Source organism: Sander lucioperca, chromosome 13 (genome assembly GCF_008315115.2).
Source record: "Sander lucioperca isolate FBNREF2018 chromosome 13, SLUC_FBN_1.2, whole genome shotgun sequence".
Taxonomy (NCBI): domain Eukaryota; kingdom Metazoa; phylum Chordata; class Actinopteri; order Perciformes; family Percidae; genus Sander; species Sander lucioperca.
The window spans coordinates 12851226-12875000 of NC_050185.1; the positions used below are offsets into that span (position 1 = coordinate 12851226).

At 38.1% G+C, this 23775-nt stretch overlaps 3 protein-coding genes across 3 annotated transcripts in view; 2 read left to right on the forward strand and 1 right to left on the reverse strand.

The window, feature by feature from the left end:
* Positions 1 to 703: 703 nt before the first annotated feature.
* On the reverse strand, positions 704 to 6677 carry zgc:175280 (cationic amino acid transporter 2 family protein). Its single transcript, XM_031320500.2, has 12 exons — positions 6279 to 6677; positions 5001 to 5371; positions 4574 to 4729; positions 4200 to 4362; positions 3810 to 3943; positions 3502 to 3724; positions 3111 to 3247; positions 2820 to 2922; positions 2278 to 2411; positions 2022 to 2188; positions 1760 to 1868; positions 704 to 1647 (listed from the first exon to the last, which is right to left on the reverse strand). The coding sequence occupies exons 1-12, from the start codon at positions 6353 to 6355 to the stop codon at positions 1502 to 1504; spliced, it is 1920 nt and encodes a 639-aa protein (XP_031176360.1). The 5' UTR covers positions 6356 to 6677; the 3' UTR covers positions 704 to 1501.
* A 2617-nt stretch (positions 6678 to 9294) lies between these two features.
* Positions 9295 to 15728, forward strand: casr (calcium-sensing receptor). The gene is made up of 7 exons (XM_031319894.2): positions 9295 to 9410; positions 10484 to 10808; positions 10902 to 11208; positions 11462 to 12301; positions 12394 to 12624; positions 14157 to 14280; positions 14385 to 15728. The coding sequence occupies exons 2-7, from the start codon at positions 10615 to 10617 to the stop codon at positions 15518 to 15520; spliced, it is 2832 nt and encodes a 943-aa protein (XP_031175754.1). The 5' UTR covers positions 9295 to 9410; positions 10484 to 10614; the 3' UTR covers positions 15521 to 15728.
* A 3040-nt stretch (positions 15729 to 18768) lies between these two features.
* b4galt4 (UDP-Gal:betaGlcNAc beta 1,4- galactosyltransferase, polypeptide 4) overlaps positions 18769 to 23775 on the forward strand; it is a 5770-nt gene continuing 763 nt past the window's right edge. Inside the window, exons 1-7 of the mRNA XM_031320288.2 lie at positions 18769 to 18861; positions 19935 to 20475; positions 21095 to 21327; positions 22465 to 22652; positions 22840 to 22962; positions 23075 to 23179; positions 23300 to 23775. The exon at positions 23300 to 23775 is cut by the window's right edge and continues 763 nt beyond it. Coding sequence (XP_031176148.1) covers positions 20214 to 20475; positions 21095 to 21327; positions 22465 to 22652; positions 22840 to 22962; positions 23075 to 23179; positions 23300 to 23429 — 1041 coding nt within the window. The 5' untranslated portion in view covers positions 18769 to 18861; positions 19935 to 20213 and the 3' untranslated portion in view covers positions 23430 to 23775. The remainder of the gene's footprint in view (positions 18862 to 19934; positions 20476 to 21094; positions 21328 to 22464; positions 22653 to 22839; positions 22963 to 23074; positions 23180 to 23299) is intronic.

The window sequence follows — 23775 nt, forward strand, 5'->3', positions numbered from 1 at the left end:
GATTATACCTAGAGGGATTTTTTTGAGTTATTTACTTTCAGAGGTGCAAGCGGAAAATGCTTGGCTTTGCCCATATAAATAACAAAGTAAAGGAGATACACCTTGAAGTCTTGCATCATTATAAAGGGCTATCACGTATCAAAATACAGAGATTGATGCCAAATGTAGCTTTTACCATAGTGACACTGAAACATTAGTACATTTATTTTATGGCTGTTATTCCATGAAGCTTTGGCCAAACTTGGAAGAATTTATACTATACAAAAGGAAGATGCAGGTTAAATATTGTGTCATCACTGGTTTTGATTACAAAGACGAACTTAAAAAAAAAAAAAAAAATCCAAACCATGCTTTCAGGTACTATTATTTGATTATATCTCCTTGATTGAGTCCCTGATATAAGGGGAAAATGTATGTCTGCAGTTGAATTACATGAAGATTTAGAGCTGTGTATGTTGACTTGTCAATACTTGTAGAAATGCAATGAGATGAGAAGTTGCCTTGTCAATTACTAATGTCAGTATTTTTTGTTAAATATTGTTGTTTAATAAAGTTTGAAAAAAGGGAAAGTTCTCAAAAGGGATTAAAATATATAAGTATTGCTTAAAAGAAAGATAAAAGAAAGAACGAGGTCAACGGGAGTGGAAGGAGAGTTATTATTTTGTATGGAAAGTAGAAGTAGAGACAGGAGGCAGGAAGGCGAGAGCTGCTTATCCCAACATTAAAAATGTCATGTTTATTTCACGTGCATACACAAAAAATGTTAGATTTTAAATGATAATAGAAAGTGATACAAATACATTGAACACTGGTTTAATAACAGATCATTCGGCTACATTAGGAGTTGGGTGCAGTAGACAAACAGTCGAGGAGCTCGACAAAGGAATCCCTGCCACCATAATACATTATAAATGAAAATATGAAACAGCTAAACTGCATAAATGTAAAGTAATTGAGTAATATGACATGTGGTATATTGATTACAAAAGTATTAATTACACATCGCAAGAGCTGTATTTCTTTGCAGCATTTACCTCCAAGATATGAGCTAAATGTTGTATTTTGGCACAAAGTCCTGACTATAAAAGAGATGCTTGAATAGTGACACAACCATCGAGCATTGCTATGTTCTTTGTAAAATCTTACACACTCTAGTCTGTGATGTATCAATATCAATAACTGAAACTGTAAAATGAAAACACAATATTGCATGAAGCATCATGCAGGGATAATGCCAGTGTGATTTGTGTGGTTCACTGCAATTTCTCATTTATTATAAAATTTCAATTAAAACAAAATAAATCTTAATACCCCCCTCCTCACCAAAACGCACCAAAAAAACTTCCCAGACATTTAATTTCACAGAAAACAATACAAAAAGATGTCAGAGGTTGTGACTGTTGTAATGTTGTAATGCACACTGGCCACTGGCTTTATTGAAATTAAAGTGTTTAGCTTTGCTTGATGATGCGCCCACTGAATGCTTATCATGTCACATCATTTAGCCATTAAAGTCGTGTCCAGGTTCACAGTTTTGCTCCATAGTGGTGGTGGTGGAGCTATGAATGCTGACGTGGTTGTGTGAATTTCGGAGCCTTTGTTTCTGCACGCTGTGCTGAACACCATAACAGAAGTAGATGATTAAACCTGTTTAAAGAAAAGTTACATCTCCCATTGTCATTTTGTTTGTCTATTTGATGCTTTTGCACATTTTGCTTAAAGGAAAATGTGTATTTTAGGAGTGATATTTTTCACATACCTACTGCCATCCACACTGCATAGCGGATCCATGTGTCTGATCCAAGTTGAACCATAAGATAGACATTGACAAAGGTGCTGAAAATAGGAAGTAATGGCACTAAAGGAACCTGCATATGAAAGATCAGAAACATGACAATAATATCAAAGATATGAAAAAATAGTAATCAAAGTGTATTACTTCTGTGATGATGCTTCACTTGCTAAATAAGGATATCAAAAAGGATATCATTACATGTGCATTTAAGATAGATGAGGCATACCATGAAAGCAGCTTTGGTTGTATTCTGTGGTTGTCTCCAGATGATCAGGGTAATGAGGACCAGCATCAGTATGATGATAGAGACACAAAGTAAACTCCACCACTCAAAGGCCTGCAGCGAGCCTAGAGCCCCAGATATGACGAGGCTTAGGATGATAGCTAAAAAGACTGAGGAGAACAATTTAAGTCCAATGATTACTAACAATGGGAATCATCTATATGCAGTATTATATTTAGGGATGAAGTTGATCACTTACTAATACAAACTGTTAAAACAGACACGTTTTTTGATGTCCTTGAAGTTGCCTGTGAAGAAGGAAATAATACTCCAGTAACTGTAAAGGGTTCTGGTTTGCTGAAACTTGGATCCTCGCTGAGGTCTAGTTGGTACCTGTGAAAGTGAGGAAATGTAAATAAATGCAGCCAAGCATGATATTGATATAGCGGTGATTTAAACAGCGTTCAGTTTTATTCTTGCTGCTCTGTCTTTCCTGGTTCACATCAATTTATTTGAATCCCTGTTTGTAATACAGTTTATATTATTAATGTTTCCAACAGACATTCAGCCAATGTCATCTAATTTAATGATCTTTTGTCATTATCAGTGAATGGAAGAGAAAAATCTTACTGTTGAAACTGCACAGTATCAACCAGCTGTTACAATGACAGTTGATCAAAGTCTATTAGCTCATGAACCATTTTCCATCCACATAGTTACTATGTTTTTACAAAATTAGAAAGATTAGAGTAATAATAATATACACGTTTTCATGTTGTAAGTACTTCTGATTAATCATACCTTAATATGAGGATACATATGGCAACTAGTGTGTAGGCAAAGAGGGTTCCAATTGACATCATGTCAACCAGCGCCTTCAGGTCAAACAATAATGCCATGATAGCTGAAAAAACATGAATAATAATGACAAGGTTAATTTACATAAACCCCATAGGCCTATATTTTAATAAATACATTTAGACAAAAACATGAACACCTGAGGTCAAAACAAAAACATGAAATAACTAAAAGCTTCCAGAAAAATACAGAGAAAAGACTTCAAATTATTATGACTTGTACTGGCAGTTTTACCTGCTACAACCCCTGAAGCCAGGGTCGCTGTAACAGGACTTTGTCTGTCACTCATTTTACTGAGAGGTCTGAAGAGAAGTCCATCCCTGGCCATGGCAAAGAGGACACGGGGCATCGGGAACATTGATCCTAGAAGGCTGTGGGAAAAAACTCAAATAACTCACCAATAACCATTTCGTTATTCATGTTATTTACTTCTGTTTTAATCTGTAACAGTGATTATTATCTTCATTTGCAGGATATACTGTACTCTATATATTAGTCAAGGACAATCAGAATTAAACTATCCTAGAAATTGAAAATGAAATTAAGGTAAATCCAAGTAATGATTGTTTGGGCTTTGATTTGCAGAGTTGACTTGGGTTTATAAATGGAACACTGTGTTGCATACCTTGTTGATAGTGCACAGAGGGATCCCACAGCCACTACATACTTTGCAGGGCCCCAACCGATGTATGTAAAGGCCACAGGCAACGGGCTGTTAACACTGAGCAAATAGTACGGCATCATAAGAGTCAGGGCTGCAGACACACCAAAGTAAGCCAGGAAGCAGATGAGGAGGGAAGCCACAATGCCGAGTGGGATGGACTTCTGAGGGTTTTGAACCTCCTCTCCTGAAGAAAACACATTATTATTGTATAGTGACTTATTGTCTTTTATATCGTGCTATGCATACTGCATCTGTGTAAATTAATTTACCTGTTGTGGCAATGCAGTCAAATCCAACAAATGCATAAAAGCATGTGGCTGCTCCTGCTAATGTTCCCTCAAAGCCAAAAGGGAAAAATCCTCCACTGCCATATATGGTGGTGTCATTCAGCGATGTGTAATTTCTGTAAAAGAGTATACATGTTGATGCTTTGTTATGCAACAGCAATTGACAAACTAAATGTTAACTACATATTTCAAACCTACATTTAGCAAGAAAGGTCAACAATAGCAGCCTGAAAAATACTGTTAATCAACAATACTGTTATTAAACACAGCAAAGCACAACATTAGTAATACTATTTGAATTGAGACATTACATGTTGGCGTGGTATGGTGTGGAAAGACTTTTTTTTCTTCATTATATAAAAAAACAAGTACCCATACTCATATCCATCTAGGAGAGAATCTTCACCAATGTACCAGTTGTTGATGTCCCCCTTAATGACTCCAGCGAGGATAACAAACAGCAATACCAGGATGTTAACTGCTGTAAAAACCTTATTTACAATAGCTGACTCTTTAACACCAAATGCAAGAATCCCTAGAAAGTAAACAGATAGAAAATATAAAGTTGATCATGACTTTGAATGCAATGGAACCTTGGTTATAAAAAGAAATTCACTTAGCATTGGGCTATACTATTAATTGTGATTATATACTGTTTCTTTGCTACATTTTTTCCACACATGAATAACGATAACACATTCTTACATTTGGTAACACGTCACAGGGATTTAGATTGTGAAACTTGCCTGCCAAGAGCATTATGAGGCCAGCTGCAAAGAAGTCTGGGTATGGAGCTAAGCCAGGTAAGTTCATCGCAGCCTGTTTGCCCAGAGAGTTGGCAATGACATTTCCAATGAGATCATCGAAGGTCCCACTCCATGCTCTGGCAACACTTGACGTCCCTTTAAACAGTAAAACATTTAAAAAGGATGGGTAAGCATGGGTAGATTAACAGAAACTCATAAAATGGTAGAACGGTAAATTGTAGGGTCACCAGTGTTATGAGCAACCATAAACATCCAATGTTGTTTTCCAACCTATGTTTTATTTGGGATTTTGATTCAAAACAAAGACACATTTGAACAGAAGTATTCACTAAAGATATTTTTTCCAAGAGGACTATTAAACACCCATGGCACACAGTAAATGTATTCAGTGTGGCACTATCTTTACCTATGACATAAGACAGCAACAAGTTCCAGCCAGTGATAAAAGCCCATATCTCTCCCACAGTCACATAGCTGTAGAGGTAGGCAGAGCCAGTCTTAGGAACACGAGCTCCAAATTCAGCATAGCAAAGTCCCGCAAAGATGGAGGCCACTGCTGCTATCAGGAAGGCGATCATGATACTCGGCCCGGCCACGGCTCTGGCCACTTCTCCCGACAGCACGTACACACCGGCCCCCAGTGTGCTGCCGACCCCCAGGGCCAACAGATCGAGGGTGGTCAGGCATCGCCGAAAGTTGGACACCTCTCCTTCAGGCTCCAGAGGTTTCCTACGTGACAGGCTCTGCAGGAATAGCAGTATCTTTGCACCAGACATCCTATTAATCAAGACATTTTGTTTCATTGATTTATCAAACCAAAGCATCACAAAAGTAGCTGACACAGCTGTAGACAGTGGTTTAAAAATAGCAGTTTGTGATTTTACATAAACATTTAGTATACAGTGTGCTATTTTAAAAATAACACACAACATCAATAATATTTTCTCTAGAAAATATTAAATGTAAGTACATTTCCAAAACAAATGCTCCAATTCAAAATATTGGACTCAAATAAACTCATTTATAAGGTAAACATTATTTTAATCTGCAGCATTAATCCCATTATAGTCCATTTTTTTCAGAACTGCATTGCAGAAATCTTGAGTGCAACAAATGCTGCAATAGTTTGAAACTGTTTGAAACTGTGAAAGTTAGGGTTAGACACAAAAAATGTATAGCATTTCCATGATTACATTTTCCCAGCAACACAATGATTTTACTGTTTGTGCTGTTCAATTGCTGTAACGCAGGAAGTCTTTCAGCCTAGCGGTTACTAAGAAATAATCACCTCATACATTGGATTCAGTAAGCTACAAGCACTCACACTAACACCCACACTACATCATTTACTTACACTGTGAAGATAAAAAAATATTGTTGAATACAAGTACCAAGTTTTACTGGTCATTGTCAGACACAGTCATTATTCATGGTAATCAATTTGTATGTTATCGATGGGTTATTTACTGTATAGGCTTGTGTTTATGAAACAGTATTAAATTTAAGTAGGTAGCTTCATAACTTTTTTTGGACTGTTTACATGATGTATCTATGATTCATCACTGACTAGATAAGGAATCAGGTAATAACATTTCAAAATTATTATATTTATTTATTATATTATCTAACACATAGATCATATCAGAAGATTATATATTCATCCTTATTAGAAAGACATCCTTACCTTTTCAGTGGAATGCTGCAGTGTGACTGTGTTTTGATCTGTCCCAGACCACACACTACTCGTGAGGATAAATCCATTCACTGTGAACTCTTCGCTGCTCAACATTTTTTGACACATTATGTTACATTTCAGAAGTATGTGCAATTTCTGAAAAAGACAGAACAGAATGCTACTTCTGAGCAAAGGGACTGGAAGTGGGGGGTTAGGAAGTAGGGAAGGGGATTTGGCGTGGCGGCTGGTGTGAACGCATCGCAAGATGGTCTCTAGTTATTACCAGCGACAGCAACGCTGATATTGTTTTCACCTTGTAAGTCCGTGGGCCCTATTTTAACGATCTAAGCGCACGGTGTGAAGCGCATATGGCGCAGGTGCGTTTAGGGCATTTCCAAATCAATAAACCAGTCAGAGCGTCATCTCCCATTCCCTTTAAAAGCCAGGCGCGTTTGTACCTTGGCGCATTGCTATTATGGCAGATTTGCACCGTAATATTTTCTGCGCTTCCCCGTGTGTGTGTAACAAGCATAGTGTGCGAACGCTGTGCACGAGCCTAGGCGCATACTAATTCGCTGTTGAAATAATTTACTTTAGACCAGGTTTTTGTTGGTCAATGGCCGATCACTTCCCGCTGCCTCAAGATAACAATACGCCAAGAATTCACCTGAGCACACCTCCATGTAAGACCAGCACGCCCATGGGCGCAAAGTTGGGCGCAAAGTTGGGCGCAGGTGCATTTGCTATGTAAACGACGTGGGCAGGGCTTAATTTGAGCCGGAACACGCAGGAACATGTTCCGGCACATCCGACGTTGGATCCGGAACCTTTTTTATTGGATCCGGCACCTCCTGTGTCACTATGAAAAATTAGTCGCCTAAATGAAAAAAATAAACTACTGTTTGTGTAGTGTTCAATGTTGTTATCTGTCTTGTTAGTCTTGATTCCCCATTGGAGTTCCACAAAAGTCTTGTGTTTGCATTTTCAATGCGTTTTGAGGTGAATTTTCAGGGTAAGACAGAGGGGGGAGAGGGATGGAGGGAGGGGAGGCACTTCAACAGCGCAGCGCTGCACTTCAAGTGAAACAAGCGCTTGTGCTGGTTGAGGATAAAAATGTCAAAAAGACAACAAAGCTTGCTTAACTTTTTCAAATACGCTGGCCAGCCGGATCCCAAACATGCAAAAATCGTTTCTGCCGATCAAGAATGTGGAGACCACGGTAGGTTTTATGTTTTAATTGTCCGATGGATAGTTGCTGCTTTTGAAAACGATGGTTGCAGTGTATTTTAAATTTTTTTTACATTTCGCACCGATGCAGTGCACGTTCTGAAATAAAAATAAACATTGCCCTGATGTACACACAGCGTTGTGTAGGCTCTTTTAGTCAGAGTCAGAGAAGCTACGTAGGCAGGTGTAATTTTTGTTTTGGTTCCGTTACCTCCAACACCCGTTTTGAGTCGCCGGATCCACCCCCCCCCCCTCTGCTCTCCGGGACCTCCCACTTTACAAATTAAGCACTGGACGTGGGCGCTGGACGGAAAATTGACAACTGCATCAGTCTTAACTAGCAAAGACACTTGCTTCGGGCTTTGCACTGCGCCAGGTGCAAGATAGGGCCCTTAGTGTGTGTGTGTGTGTGTGTGTGTGTGTGTGTGTGTGTGTGTGTGTGTGTGTGTGTGTGTGTGTGTGTGTGTGTGTATCATTATGGCAAAATGTGATACTGGAGACGCCTACTGTAGCGGAAGCTACTTTTCCAGGTGCTTATATTTCTGTCTGTCTGTCTGTGGACATGTTTTGTCACCAAATAGCTTTACAACCCTGCACGATGAAGTCATGAAACTTTACAGGTGTGTAGTTGAGATCATAGGTTGAGATCAAAATTAAGGCAGAGTTTGAAGATGGGTGTGGTCCGAGCAAGGGCGCCGGATAAAAGGGGGTAGAAAGTAGTGAAGAGGGCCTTGGCCCCCCCACTTTACGCCCCTGGACCAATTTGGCGTTGGTGTAATCACAAGAGCCTCTCTAGTCATTACTTGTGTTTGATCATTGGCCTCATCCTCCACATGAGGGCAGTGTGTCCAGCTCTGCTAATGCATCTTCTGAAAACTTTATAGTATTTCGGAATTTCCTGCTATGTTGAGGTCCAAATTTGCTTTTCTTTATTTAATCACTGCTGGAGAGGGAGATGAATTTCTTCCAGCTGTAAATATGATTAAAACAAATAAGAAACTATGAAGTAACTTTAGAGTACAGACTTTTATCCCGATGTGCCCGATGTCTCATGGAAACAGCGTTGGGCTGTGTCACAGATAAGTCAACATGTTGTAAACTGAAATTGTTTTTACCGGAGACATATGCTTAGCAACAAATTGAAGACCTGTTTATCAGAGCATAAGGAAGCAGCTAATTGTTTGAGGACCATAATTGTGCAATCCACTGCTTCTAGGGGTTCATGCTGCAGCATTTTGCATCTTATGGAAAATGCAATAAAAGATTAAATCTGCCTAGAAAACTGATCACTTAATATCAATCACATGAGGATGTAATTTGAATGTGAAGGTGCCAGTAGTACTGAGAAACATGTTTGCATATTAGTTTTTCCATTAAGAAAATGAACATGAATAAAATTGCACTGTTGCACTTTGGACCTAATTTGAGATGTCTTTTTTTCTTATACCTTCAAAACATGTTTTGCTTGAAAAATAAATTATATTTATTTATAATATGTGTAGTAATACAGATACAAACATCCAGTTACACAACTCGAAATACATGTTAATGGAGGCTGTAGACAAAAATAACCTTCACAACATGTCTCCTCTATATCATATTCTGGTGTCACTCATAGTAGCTAGTGTGCATAATTGTATTCCTGTAATGGCGTGCTAATAGTAGATCATTTTTTAAATCTCTGCCAGGTTCAGGAGGAGTGAACTGTAAGTAGACTTCATTAGCTGAAGGAAATGGACTGCCCCACTCCCTGTTAATGATTCATCTGCATAAAGAGGTTCAGAAGCTCACACCATTGTCCAGGGAGAACATTCAGCACCTTGGATATTTTTGGCAAAAGGCCTTAAAAGCTGCGTATACCTGCACATTATCTGTTTCAAGCTTATTTAAATCACACACTCAGAAGTTCAGGCGGTAAGTTTGATTCTGTATTGTTTTCCATGTGTGATGTTTTAATTGTTTTACTTTTGGAGTTAAAAAGCACCGAAGAACTGTTTTACAGAATTCAGCCAGAGTACGCTTACTTTTTTAAGAATTAATCAGTTAATCAGATGATAATATTACGATCAATTACTTGGCTGATTTTGCTTTGCTAGAAAACATCAGTGTGCTTTAATCTATTTTTATCACTTCAATTGTAATTTTGGCTTTTTTAAATTGTTATTTACAAAAAGAAGACTTGGGAGACATGGGATACTAACATTGTACATTGGATAATTACATTCTAAAATACTTTTGTTGGAAATTAAATATTTTATTAACACATTTTCCATCCAAAATAATGGCAAAAGGAAACTAAAGTAGATTTTATATAGCTATGCGTACTTCTCTCAATAATGGTTAATATGGCAAACAGTGGCTCTTTACAGCTGTTTGTTACTTCATTATCACAGCTCTGCCCCAGCATTTTTCCAACAATAATAGCCAGTTGCAGTAGGCTTCTCTCCATGGCGACCTGGTTCACTGGCCACAGCGGCCGAGGCCGAGCACTCTCAGGAAGGAGGGTCATTAGAGTGTGACTTCACCCATGTAAATCCAGAATCTATTTCGGTTCAGATGGATGTTTCAAGCAGCATGACTGCAACGTTACTGAGGTATAGAATGTTAAAAATCATTTCTTCTTAGAAACATTACTAGAGCAGGCAAATGTTAAAAAAAACGTATGCAAAATCTTAAAAACGTATGTAACTGCGTAGTCCTGCTGCTAGAGTAGGTAATAATAGCCCTAGGTCATGTTAGCTTTTAATACCATTCTCGCCCTTTGTCCCTGTGTATGTGGGAAAGTGAGCTTTCCACAAAGCACAAGAATGATGTTTATATGTTGTTGAATTATCAAGAAAATGCATCTCACTGCTGCTGATTAATTTTCCACTAAAACAAAGTTTCCCTTTGTACATGTTTATTTTTAATAAAATTATATTGAATATGGGGTGTGATTTTGGCCCATTTGGCTACAAAAGCATAATGTTTTTTTCCCTTTTTTCTAGAGTCAGAGAATCTTCTCAGTGCAAACATGAATAACACAAAACAGCGCAGCAGGCAGTTCGCTGGGAGAAGATACTACTGAGAATACCTTCACTCTGGGGAGTTGTAGAAAATAATCCTATCCATTAGAAAGATGAGAAAGATGAGACTGGTTCTGTATTACCTGATAGTGTTGGGGTCCAGTGTTGTGATTTCAACTTATGGGCCCCATCAGTTAGCACAGATGACTGGTGATATTTTGCTTGGAGGTCTTTTCCCCATACACTTTGGTGTTGCATCCAAAGACCAAGACCTCGCAGCTCGGCCCGAATCCACACAGTGTGTCAGGTAACATTTTGAGACTGGTTTATATATGATTTGATTGAATGAGTGTGCTCAACTTGTCTGAATCACTTTTTTCACTTTTGTTTGCATTTACAGGTTCAATTTCCGAGGTTTCCGTTGGCTACAGGCCATGATTTTTGCGATTGATGAGATAAACAACAGCAGTACTCTCCTGCCCAATATCACCCTTGGCTACAGGATCTTTGACACATGCAACACCGTGTCAAAAGCCCTGGAAGCTACGCTTAGTTTTGTCGCCCAAAATAAGATTGACTCCCTGAATTTAGATGAATTTTGTAATTGCACTGATCACATCCCAGCAACCATAGCAGTCGTAGGAGCAGCTGGATCCGCAGTCTCCACAGCAGTCGCAAACCTACTGGGTCTTTTTTATATTCCTCAGGTGAGTAACTGAACAGTATCAGTACCACATCAATACTCGTGGCCTTACAACTGAGCACATGGCAACCCTGTATCCTAAAAATGATGTGCACCTAAAATTCATTTGCAGTGGATAACATGTTTTACAGGAAATGTAATGCCACCTGGATGATGTGTTTTATCAACAAAATGAAACAACCTTTATATTGAATAAAGATAACAAAGCAAGACACAATGAAAAACTGATAGATTACCTGTAATCTTTACCGTTTCAGATCAGCTATGCCTCTTCTAGTCGCCTACTGAGCAACAAGAAACAGTACAAGTCCTTCATGAGAACCATTCCAACCGATGAATACCAGGCCACAGCCATGGCAGACATCATTGAGTACTTTGAGTGGAACTGGGTCATTGCTGTTGCCTCAGATGACGACTATGGGCGCCCAGGAATCGAAAAGTTTGAGAAGGAGATGGAGGAGCGAGACATCTGCATTCACCTTAATGAGCTTATTTCTCAGTACTTTGAGGATCATGAAATCCAAGCGCTGGCTGACAGAATTGAGAACTCAACAGCTAAAGTCATTGTTGTATTTGCCAGCGGCCCAGATATCGAGCCTTTAATCAAAGAGATGGTGAGGAGAAACATCACAGATCGTATCTGGTTAGCCAGTGAAGCGTGGGCTAGCTCCTCTCTTATTGCTAAACCAGAATATCTTGATGTTGTGGCGGGTACAATTGGCGTCGCTTTGAAGGCAGGGCATATAGCTGGCTTTAGAGAGTTCCTACAAAAGGTCCAACCAAAGAGAGACAGTCATAATGAATTTGTCAGGGAGTTTTGGGAAGAAACCTTTAACTGTTATCTGGAAGACAGCCCGAGACAGCGAGAAAGTGAGAATGGCAGCACTAGTTTCAGGCCTTTGTGTACTGGTGAGGAAGACATCACGAGTGTTGAGACCCCGTACCTGGACTACACACACCTTCGAATCTCCTATAATGCGTATGTTGCAGTTTATTCCATTGCACAGGCCCTGCAGGACATACTCACCTGCACACCTGGACATGGACTCTTTGCCAACAATTCCTGTGCAGATATAAAGAAAATGGAAGCATGGCAGGTAAAATGTCGCGCATTTACCCCAAAGCAAAGCAATTAAATACCTAATCATTTGCCAGTTTGTATCCAAATATGTGTGTTTCTGTGTCGCAGGTCTTGAAGCAGCTCAGACATTTGAACTACACCAACAGTATGGGGGAAAAGATGCACTTTGATGAGAATGCAGACATGGCAGCAAACTACACCATTATAAACTGGCACAGGTCTGCTGAGCATGGCTCTGTGGTGTTTGAGGAGGTCGGATACTACAACATGCACATCAAGAGAGGAGCCAAACTGTTTATTGACAAGACAAAGATTTTGTGGAATGGATACAGTTCTGAGGTCAGTCAAACTGTTCTGTAGAGGATGTTCCCATTAATGTTTTCAGTTTTTCCCCTGTTATTTGATGTATTTTTCATTTTCCTGGCACGATCTACTTAGAATTATAAGCAGGTAATCCTTGCAAGGAAGGAAATGTACATTATTACAATCCCTACATGGCCCCATTTCCCTTTAAACTTATAGCTAAAATGATGTTAGCCCTTGGGCTTACAATGAAACTTATATTTGCATTAAAGCTGCATCAACTGGATTTTTTTGTCCACTTGGGGGCAGCAGAACTAGCTGTAAATACAACACTGACATACTGTATTATCACCTCGTCAAATTGTTATGGCAAACATGTTAGCAAATATTGGCTTATATTATTTGCTAGTCACTAACTTTGGCTGTCTTGGCAGGTATAAATATAGTGTTTTTATAACAGCTGGAAACAAGTTGATAATAGTAGTGAGAGTGAACCAAACAGTAAGTGTGAGGGCTACAAAACCAAAACAATGAGAAGAAAGATGCTAAAACACTTTGTAGAGCTGAGGAAGGGAATGGCAGAGTTGTCTGAAAATTATCTGTGGGTTTGTCACCACTACTACGTGACTGCCTTTGCATTACACATGGTGATTTGACCAATTGTTCATTAAGAAAATTGATTAGTGTAGCTTTAAGTTGCTTTTAGGAAATGGGCCCTGTTGTATTAATCATCTTGCAATCTCTTGGATTTTTGTTCTTCTTCTAATACATGTATATATAAATATATTACATGATGTATCGTTATGTCCCAGAAGCAGCTGAAAAAATAACCAGAAGGTGCTTTGCTTCACTGCAACAATGGTCATTGCGAAGTCCATCACTCTACAAAATTTGCATAATCAATTAACTCCAAAAACTCCTTAAAGATTTGTTCATGTACTAACAACACTGATTCATTGATTGTTTAGATTCTGGAAATTAAATGTTGTAAAGGTTTTGAAATATGTCAAAAACTGAGGCCACAGTGACGGTGTCTTAGCATAATATGTAGCTATAGTACAAATATGTCCTAACTTTCAAATGTGCAGTCTGTATAGAACTGGTGTTTTCTATAAACACAATTTCTACTATAAACAATACATTGTTTCATTTCAGAGTTGTATCTGTAAATTTTAAATGTTGCTGAATATTTAAACTTTCCACTTAATTCTCATAGACTTCTGTTGTATTTATAATTCAGCCTGTGAATACAAAAGACACCGAGTTTAGGAGAAGCTCTTGTAGTCTTGGGCTTAAGGTACCGACTATGAACACCAAGGTCCCTGGTGTAAATCTGACGATCATTCTTTGTTAGAATATCATTACCCATCTTGCTCCTGACTTCCTGTTGTTTCTCTACTGTTGACTTGGTAGTAAAAGCATATAATGCCCCTAAAATAGTTCACCATTTTCCAAACTCACTATTTTTTAAATAATAAAACCCTACACCAATTACATTTGAACATATTATAACTATAAAATGTCATGCTCTTTCTCATGCAACTGTTTTGTCTGTTTCTATCTCATAGGTGCCATTCTCTAATTGCAGTGAAGACTGTGAACCTGGTACAAGAAAGGGGATCATAGACAGTATGCCCACATGTTGCTTTGAATGCACTGAGTGCTCAGATGGAGAGTACAGTAACCATAAAGGTACCAAGATGCCAAATATTCACCTTCTCATATCTACTAATGTTACACCTGGCAAATGTTGCACTTCTAACACAGATTTTTTTTATATATATATATATATACAGATGCCAGTGTTTGCACCAAGTGTCCAAATAACTCTTGGTCCAATGGGAACCACACATTCTGCTTCCTGAAGGAAATTGAGTTTCTCTCCTGGACAGAACCATTTGGGATAGCTTTGGCCATATGCGCAGTGCTGGGTGTTGTCTTGACAGCTTTTGTGATGGGAGTCTTTGTCCGATTTTGCAACACCCCAATAGTAAAGGCCACAAACCGAGAACTGTCCTACGTCCTCCTGTTCTCACTCATCTGTTGCTTCTCCAGCTCACTCGTCTTCATCGGAGAGCCACAGGATTGGACATGTCGTTTACGCCAACCTGCCTTTGGGATCAGTTTTGTTCTCTGTATCTCCTGCATCCTTGTGAAAACCAACAGAGTGCTTTTGGTATTTGAAGCCAAGATCCCCACAAGTCTCCATCGTAAATGGTGGGGATTAAACCTGCAGTTTTTGTTGGTGTTTCTGTGCACATTTGTCCAGGTCATGATATGTGTGGTCTGGCTTTACAACGCCCCTCCTTCCAGCTACAGGAATCATGACATTGATGAGATAATTTTTATCACCTGCAATGAGGGCTCTGTGATGGCTCTTGGGTTTCTTATTGGCTACACATGCCTCCTGGCAGCTATATGTTTCTTCTTTGCATTCAAATCACGGAAACTTCCAGAAAACTTCACAGAGGCCAAATTTATCACTTTCAGCATGCTCATATTCTTTATTGTTTGGATCTCTTTTATCCCTGCGTATTTTAGTACATACGGAAAGTTTGTTTCAGCTGTGGAGGTCATTGCTATACTGGCATCTAGCTTTGGGTTGCTGGCCTGTATCTTCTTCAACAAGGTCTACATCATCCTCTTCAAACCCTCCAGGAACACCATTGAGGAAGTCCGATGCAGCACCGCAGCCCACGCTTTCAAAGTGGCTGCCAAAGCTACACTGAAACACAATTCAGCTGCGAGAAAAAGGTCTGGCAGCATTGGTGAATCTTCTGCCTCAACTCCGTCCTCATCCATTAGCCTCAAGACCAATGGCAATGACTGCAACTCGACTTCAGGAAGGAATAAGCCAAGAGTGAGCTTTGGCAGTGGAACAGTTACTCTGTCCTTGAGTTTCGAGGAGCCAAGGAGGAGTTCACTAATGTAATAGCATATCGTGGATGTGTCAAACGTCACCTTCATCAATCTCATTATTAAGCTGTACTTTTGGACTTTATTTTGAAATAGAACTTTTCATCTTCTCATTTTCTTAACATTTTGTCAGAAAGATGACCAGTCTAACTAATATACTGTACCATACCTGAATCTTAATATTTTCAGCATAAACCTGATGTACACTAAGCCTATTAATAATAATAATAATAATAATAATAATAATAATAATAATAATAATAATAATAATAATAATAATAATAATAATAATAATACAAGATTTTGTACAATTAAAAACGTTACGTTAGATTATTAAGTTTTTTTCTTTGGAGACGTTACATCTTATTTAGATTAGTGAACTTGTATTGCATCTATCTATCTATCTATCTATCTATCTATCTATCTATCTATCTATCTATCTATCCATCCATCCATCCATTCTGATCCCCTCTCTAGAAAAAGGTCTGATCAAAAGTTTAAAAATTACAAATTCAATACAAAAAACAAAAAGCAAAATTGTGGATCTCGTAAAACTTACTATTACTTGAATTACTTTGAACCATTCTCAATGTATTACAGTAACTATCATACATATGAAACAATGTGCCAGTATACAGTAAATAACCCAGATTCTCTCAGAAAAATAGATCTGAATAAAAGAAAAAACCCTGATCGAAACAGAACATTGATCATTCTGATGGAAGTCTACAGGACATTTTGGTGTAGATCTTTCAGAGAACATTCTCTGTTTGCAGCTTGCTTATCACAAGTCTGTGACAACTGCAAACAGTGCAGGCCTATCTCACATGTTAATGTCATTCTCGCAATAGGCCTACACCACACAGTCATGTCTTTACTGAATGGAGGAGGTATAGAAAGGAGGGAGGAGCAGCTTGGGGCAGGCACTGTTTATTCTGATCCACTCTGTATGACTGTCCAGTGTGAAGAATCTAAGTTGTAACTATTTCCTGAGCAGAAAAGACTCTTGAACTATGAAGTAATGATAGAACAATAAAATAATATGCATATTTATTATAACAATATGAAAGGGGCCCTTCTGCATATGTTAAGTATTTTTCATGATTGGCTACTTGTGTACTGAAATTAAATTCTAATTATAAACACAGTACATTTAGTTTTTATGATATTTTTACTTTTTACTTTACTTTTTTCTTTCACATAAATACCAATTAAAGGCTCCGGTAATGGGAGAGCAATACTTATTAATAGAGTTTTTCATTACATGTCATTTAAACTGACACTTTCATCCAAAGCCACTTACAATTGCTATATTTCAGAGTTGCACGCCTCTGGAGCAACTAGGGGTTAAGTGTCTTGCTCAAGGACACATTGGTTAATGTATCGCAGTGGGAATCGAACCCAGCTCACCCACATCAAAGGAATGTGTCATATCCACTACGCCATAACCACCTATTTTTCCATGCTCAAAAAATATTCCCTAAGGCATTTGAGAACTTTTAAGGTTAAATATATGAATGTAACTAAGGGCTAGTTAAGGCTTAAACATTTATAGCTCGACAACGCCATCTTCGGAATTGCACCCAAGAAAACATTCCTTAGGAAAAATCTGCAGTAAAATCCACCACATGCAAGTGAGATAGAGTTAAATCTTAAGCCTCAGCCCAACAGTCAAACTACAAAATACAATAGCATTACAGAAAACCAAAAGGAAACTAATCTTGAGTGAAATAAAAAGCAGAACATCACAATAGTAATTCAAAAAGAAAAGATCCCAATAATCAAATTAACTCAATAAAGAGTGATTTAACATCGTGGCCGGGTTGTTTCAGTGGGTAGAGCAGGCGCACATATACTCAGAGGCTTATGCCTCGGTGCAGAGGTCCAGGGTTTGAGTCCTGTGACGATTTCCTGCATATCGTCCCCCTCTCTCTCCCCTTTCTCACCTAGCTGTCCTATCAATTAAAGGCGGAAAAGCCCAAAAAATAATCTTCATAAAAGAGAAAAGCAACAGGAAGTAAATGCATCCTGCTGTTTCTTTGTTTTACTAAGGACCTTTCCAAAAGGAATACTCTCAGCAGTAGAAGGCACAAGAAAGAAGTGGATAAAAAGGCATTGAAGAGTGCAGGACCTCCCACTTTGCTCAACAGGATAATGACATGCTGCGACATCCAGTATCATGGCTGACCTGAAGCAGGCTGAGGAGCAGCTGGACAACCGCCTCCTCTGTTGGCAGGAGGACAAGACCTTTATCCTGAGAGCCAGTGTAGCCCAGTATGCTGTCTATGTTTGATCTGCAGGGTGGGATGAGAAATATATTGGACAAAATGACCAGGGAGCATTGCATGATGGGAGTGTTTGTCACAGCCGTGGTCCTGGCTAAGAGAAGAGGACACACAACTGCATACACAAATATTACACAACTAAATTTAAAATTCCTCCAACTCATTTAACTTAATAATAATCATTATTTGCAATAAGAAGGCAGTGCTTTTATGATATATTCTAGTATTAAAGAGAAAGCTATATTTAACTAAATTGAAGAAAGACTATTTGAGCCTGCATTGTGTTTTGCAGCTGTTTTCAAAGACTGCTCTAATTCTATGATTTTGCATCAGGAAGTCACATTTTAGTTCAACATAGGCTTATTAATCGATATAATTTAGATATTGCTGAAGTCAGATACATGGCCTTGTTATTTATGTGAATAGCACTGTTAAAATATTGTAGCTATGCCATATTTTGTTTCCCTACTCAGCCATTTACAGCATGTGCTTAGCCCTGACATTTATTAAAGGTTTTTCAGTTGTATGGAACAAATTAATATATATTCTAGTTACTGTCAAGATACTGTCATCTAACTATATATACCAACTTTGTTTTGTAATTATAATATATAAAGTTGGGGCAAAATAGTTGCAAAATATTATGTAAATCAATGTTAAGCCTGTGGTGCCTTTATCATTATTATTTCTTTTAAACAACACAACAGAAGTATCCATACAAAACATGTACCATGCTTTGAGCTTCATCAAGCCACGCATAAAAAGCAATTACATCCTGTTTGTTGATGCTGCCTTCAAAATTAAAGCGACAGGGGCTGCTGTTTGTGAATCTCACGGTTTCAGTAGAATTAAATAGATATGTACAGACATTTTGAGGTAGCCTATCGGCACACATTTTTGCAAAATTGCAAAACAAAGATACACCTGCGACTTGATGGGAAGAAATCACTTTTCCGAAGTTCAGTGCTTTTATTGTGAAATACATCCAGGAGAAGTATTGTGTATTTTATGTTTGTTTGATACAGTGTTGTCGTTTGCTCCTGGGATGGTAACACTTGTGTCTACTAGCTAGGTAAGATGGCTAAACCACTCTTATCTCCAAAATCAGGAAAGGAAAGTACTCGCTTGCGTTTCACTGAAATAAGGCCATCCTTTGTTTGGGCTCGACGCTGTGCGACTGTCAGCCTAATGCTAAAATTTAACTTTTACAGCACTTTGCCGTAACTCTATCCGCATTCGTCAGCTAGCTAACAGCTACGCTAACTCTGCACATAGAGCTCATCTGGGCACAGCTGCAGCCAGCTCTTGAAACAAATGTGATAAAACATGGCCAGTAATCAGGCGAAGCTGTCAGCGATGTAAAAAGAGTCATGCGTATAGTCTTTACGTGAATAACGCTAACGTTAATGTTAGCTAGATATGGTGTTGCTCAGAGCTAGCCAATGTTAGCTTGTCACTGTCAATCGTAGTGAAAAAAAAGCTAAAATTGCCAAAGTTGTACTCTTTATTACGTTTTCCAACAGCCAATACTTGACAATGAATACTACTAACGTTATGTGCTCATGGTGGTTACATTTCTCTGTTTTATTACCTGGGGAGCGTTGCCTTGCTATATTACCTTGCTTGATATCTTGTATCATGATATATTATATTTGTTGTATTTGCTACAGTGTGGAAATGCATGGCCAATAACTTAGATTTTGTTTCATTATTGTAAACTGAATATATTGGTTTAAACTGCAGATCGGACAAAACAAGTAATCGAAATATTAATCAATAGTTAAAATAAGCGTTGGATAGTTAATAGATTAATAGTAAAAGTCAGGAGAAAGGCGAGGGTTTGCATTGTGATACTAAACTTCGTCTGAGGAACAGAAAAAGTGGGTGTGAAATCACCATTCAGGAAGCTCTTTCAGTGATGTGTAACAGAATCAATGGCTCTAAACACAATAGTAAAGAAAACTGAGGAACTAACATCTCATCAGGTGTTTTTTGTTGTGTGGAAAGTAATGGAGATATCTCTTAAAAACTAGAACCTGCCCTGTCAGGGTGTAGTTTGGCATGAGAAGATAAGTAAGTGATTATGATGCAAAAATGATGCCCGTTCTTGGCAGTAACATATTTTCTCTCAAAATCAATCTACAGTTGTCGGAGAACAGAGGAAGTTTTGGCCTCACCTCCTGAAACTGGATTTTGAGGGTTCAGCGATGGATTTTCACCAATAACTTTTCCTTACTTTACAGTGTTCATATACTTGATTCACTGTATAGCTCTGCAGCATGTTTCATCGCCATGGGATGACTGGTTAGTGGAACTGTGGCTGTCAGTAATTTTGCTGAAATGTCCTGCAGGGTGGAAATATCTTACTAACTGATAGCACCCACAGTTGCAACAACTGTTTCATATCAGCGCAGTTACACAGCCATGGGCTTCTTTTCGCCTCTGTACAAGATTTTGCGGAGGGGGAAATATTTTGTACTGCTCCTTCTTTTGCTCTCAGTGCTCGCATGGATCACAACTTTTTCAGGCGAAACAGTGAAACCTGGCCGGGTTTTCTCCGCCACACCACAAACTCCTGACAAAGGAGACAGTCTGAGGGATAAACTTAACACTTGGACAGAGGCACCCGATCTCTTGAATACTCCACCCCCGAAAGTAGAATGCCCTCAAGAGTCACCATTGCTACGTAAGTACCAAAGCGCAGTTTAAAGAGGTGACCAACTTACTGTGTATATAATATTGATTGATTTAGCTGGGTTTCTCAGGAGTAATGTAAATCTATCTGCTTATGGTGCCCTCTTGCTAAATCGCAATGATTTGTTTGGTCTATTTTTTTTTTTTTTTTTCTTCCTGTAAGTTCTCCACTTTCACACTGACTACGTGACATCCTACATGAAAGAACGGCAGAGTAGATAACTTAACTGCTACTGTATGTAGCGAACCAGACAAGGGTTAGTGCCAATCATTAATCTGCAATGTCACCTTGAACAGTAGTGACTACAGCAGAGTGGTTAGTTTCTCAAAACTAAAGTAATGGTTGATTGTGCTGTGCATGATTATAGATGATTTTGATTTGTAAGTACATGTTTTTCAAAGTCCCAGTATTTATCAGCCCCCCCCCCAGTGTTTATCAGCATCATAATCTTAAAACACTTGTGAATTGTGTTTGTATGTGCTACATGTTGTCTGTCCTGTATAGGTTTTAAAAACGGAGCAAAATAAATAGTTTGAAAATGTGACATTTATGAATCACATATAACAGAACGATCACTCAGATTTCTGTTTGAATTTGTGAACTTCCACAGAGGGAGCTCTGAAGCTGTCCTTTGAATCCTCTCTGAAACTGAAGGATGTGGTGAGTGACAACAAAGGAGTGACTGAAGGCGAGTACGAGCCCTCAGACTGTACAGCGAGGCAGAGTGTAGCAATCCTCATCCCTCATCGCAGCAGAGAGAGACACCTCCTGTACCTGTTGCACCACCTGCACCCCTTTCTGCAGAGGCAGCAGCTACACTACGCCATTTATGTCATCCAGCAGGTATACAGGCTCCACATTCTGTACAGTTACCCTTACAACTGGCAAGGAAAACCAACCAACTGGCTAGTTGCTCAATGTTTCACTCTAAATAATGAAATCTGTTTCAGTCAGCAGTCTTCTTTAAAGAGTTTGTGAAAGCAACCACTCATGTTCAGTGATACACAAACACTGCTGCTGAAAAACAAGAAGAAACTAGTGAGGCAAAACATTTTCACATGCCAAAGGCAAATCATCTGCAACCAAATACTGTTCTTAGTACTAAAAAAAGTAAAAAAAAAATGTGTTTTTATATATATATATATATATATATATATATATATATATATATATATATATATATATATATATATATATATTATATATATATTTATATATTATATATATATATATTTATATATATATATTTATATATATATTTATATATTTATATATATATATATTTATATATATATATATTTATATATATATTTATATTTATATATTTATATATATTTATATATATATAAATATATATTTATATTTATATTTATATTTATATATTTATATATATATATATATATATAATAGATACTAGAGACTTGCAAATCAAAATTGTGTCAGAAGCACTGGTTAAATTATCTTATAATTTGAATGCAGTGTTTTGGACTTGTGTGTAAAGCAAAATATTTATCCAGAATAGTTTTAGTTTTTTGTATGAAATGCTTTATAATGTTGTGGTTTCTATGCGATCATCTGGTTCCATACTGAGGTAGTGTCCGGTTTTCATGGTGGTTACTTGTAAAAAAAAATCAACCAGAATAAATCACATTAAACTCCTTTTAAATGTACCTGCTAAGCAGTCTATTTGCCTATAATAGTCTGAATGTAATTACTCCACTGCTACAGTGAAAGTTATTAATTAACTGGCTCACGGAAGCAGCATTGAATCATTTTCTGAGCTGCGGCTGTTCAGTAGGCGACCCTGTGCTCTGACCCTCCTACCTATTACATTTTTTTTTCAATAGATGTATTTTTTTCAATGGATAAAGCATTATGAGACATCAGATACCACATACGAACACTGACTTCTTCACTGAACTTTGAACTGTACAGACAACAGCAAATTGTAATTTTTATTGTGTTTTTTATTTTTTAAAGGCTGGCGATGCAACTTTTAACCGTGCCAAGTTACTCAATGTCGGGTATTTGGAGGCACTGAAGGACTATAGTTGGGAGTGCTTCATCTTCCATGATGTGGACCTGGTTCCTGAAAACGATCACAACTTATATGTCTGTGACAAGCAGCCCAAACACTTGGTGGTTGGCCGGAACGCCACAGGATACAAGTAAGTATATGACTTAGAGTAAACTTACTGTAAGTCATGAGTCAGCAGTTACACTTTACAGTATATTACCCTTGTAAATAAACAACACAATATTAATGGATAGCAGTCTCCTCAGGCCTGACATTATCGTGAAAGCTCTGCTATAAAGAAAGAACTGTAATCTTTCTTCATATTCTTCCACTCTCAGGCTGCGTTACAAAGGCTACTTTGGAGGAGTAACAGCTATGACCAAAGAGCAGTTTCTTCAAGTGAATGGATTCTCAAACACTTACTGGGGTTGGGGCGGAGAAGATGACGACCTTCGCATCAGGTGAGATGCAAGTGAAAACAGTATCAAGTGTTTCTTTTGATCACATTTGGAGCAGATTTAGTATATTCCTTAATTGATTCACTGATACATGTGGGTCTGCTGTCTCGCGCAGAGTTGAGCTGCAGAAAATGAAGATTGTGCGGCCACCCGCTGATGTAGCTCGCTACACCATGGTGTTTCACAAACGCGACAGTGGCAATGAAATAAACAAAGACAGGTCAGTAAATGCAGCGACAGGGATTAGGTGTTTTAGCACATTATTGGTTAATTAAATGTATGCATCCAGATTCGTGCTCCAAATGTAATCTCTTCAATAATTCTTTTTTTTGTTTTCCAGGATGAGATTGTTAGGACGAACACCGCAGGTATGGAGAAAGGATGGACTGAACAGCTGCTCATATAAGACTATGTCGGTAGAGAGGCTCCCTCTTTATGTGAATGTTACTGTGGACATTGGTAAGCCATAGAGTTTAGATTTTAAACAGTAAGCCTTGCTGTGACTACAAAATATTTTTATATGGTATGTTTAGGCCATTGAGTGTAGAAAAGCTACTACTATTTTTGCATACTTTCTGCCTTAATTTCTTCATATTGTGACCAGCCTGTACAAAAATTAAACAGTTTTTTTTCTTTGAAGTAATGATTGGCCTTGGTCAAATAAAGAAGTTGCTGACATCCAGCTGCCAGACTTCGATTAATTTATGCATATGCCTCATTATTTGGCCTACATTATATGGTACAGCATAAAACATGCTAATATTATATAAAAAACATGCACACATCGACAATGGTTATTTTGTGTGCTTCATTCTG

Excerpts from the sequence above, each read along its gene's own strand:
- zgc:175280 (XM_031320500.2), bottom strand. The coding sequence starts at position 6,355 with ATGGATTTATCCTCACGAGTAGTGTGTGGTCTGGGACAGATCAAAACA. Across the intron at positions 3,944-4,199 it reads CTAGATGGATATGAGTATGG|AAATTACACATCGCTGAATG; the intron begins GTACTTGTTTTT and ends ACTCTTTTACAG. Across the intron at positions 1,648-1,759 it reads TGCAGTGTGGATGGCAGTAG|GTTTAATCATCTACTTCTGT; the intron begins GTATGTGAAAAA and ends TTCTTTAAACAG.
- casr (XM_031319894.2), top strand. The coding sequence starts at position 10,615 with ATGAGAAAGATGAGACTGGTTCTGTATTACCTGATAGTGTTGGGGTCC. Across the intron at positions 10,809-10,901 it reads GAATCCACACAGTGTGTCAG|GTTCAATTTCCGAGGTTTCC; the intron begins GTAACATTTTGA and ends TTGCATTTACAG. Across the intron at positions 12,625-14,156 it reads GGAATGGATACAGTTCTGAG|GTGCCATTCTCTAATTGCAG; the intron begins GTCAGTCAAACT and ends TCTATCTCATAG.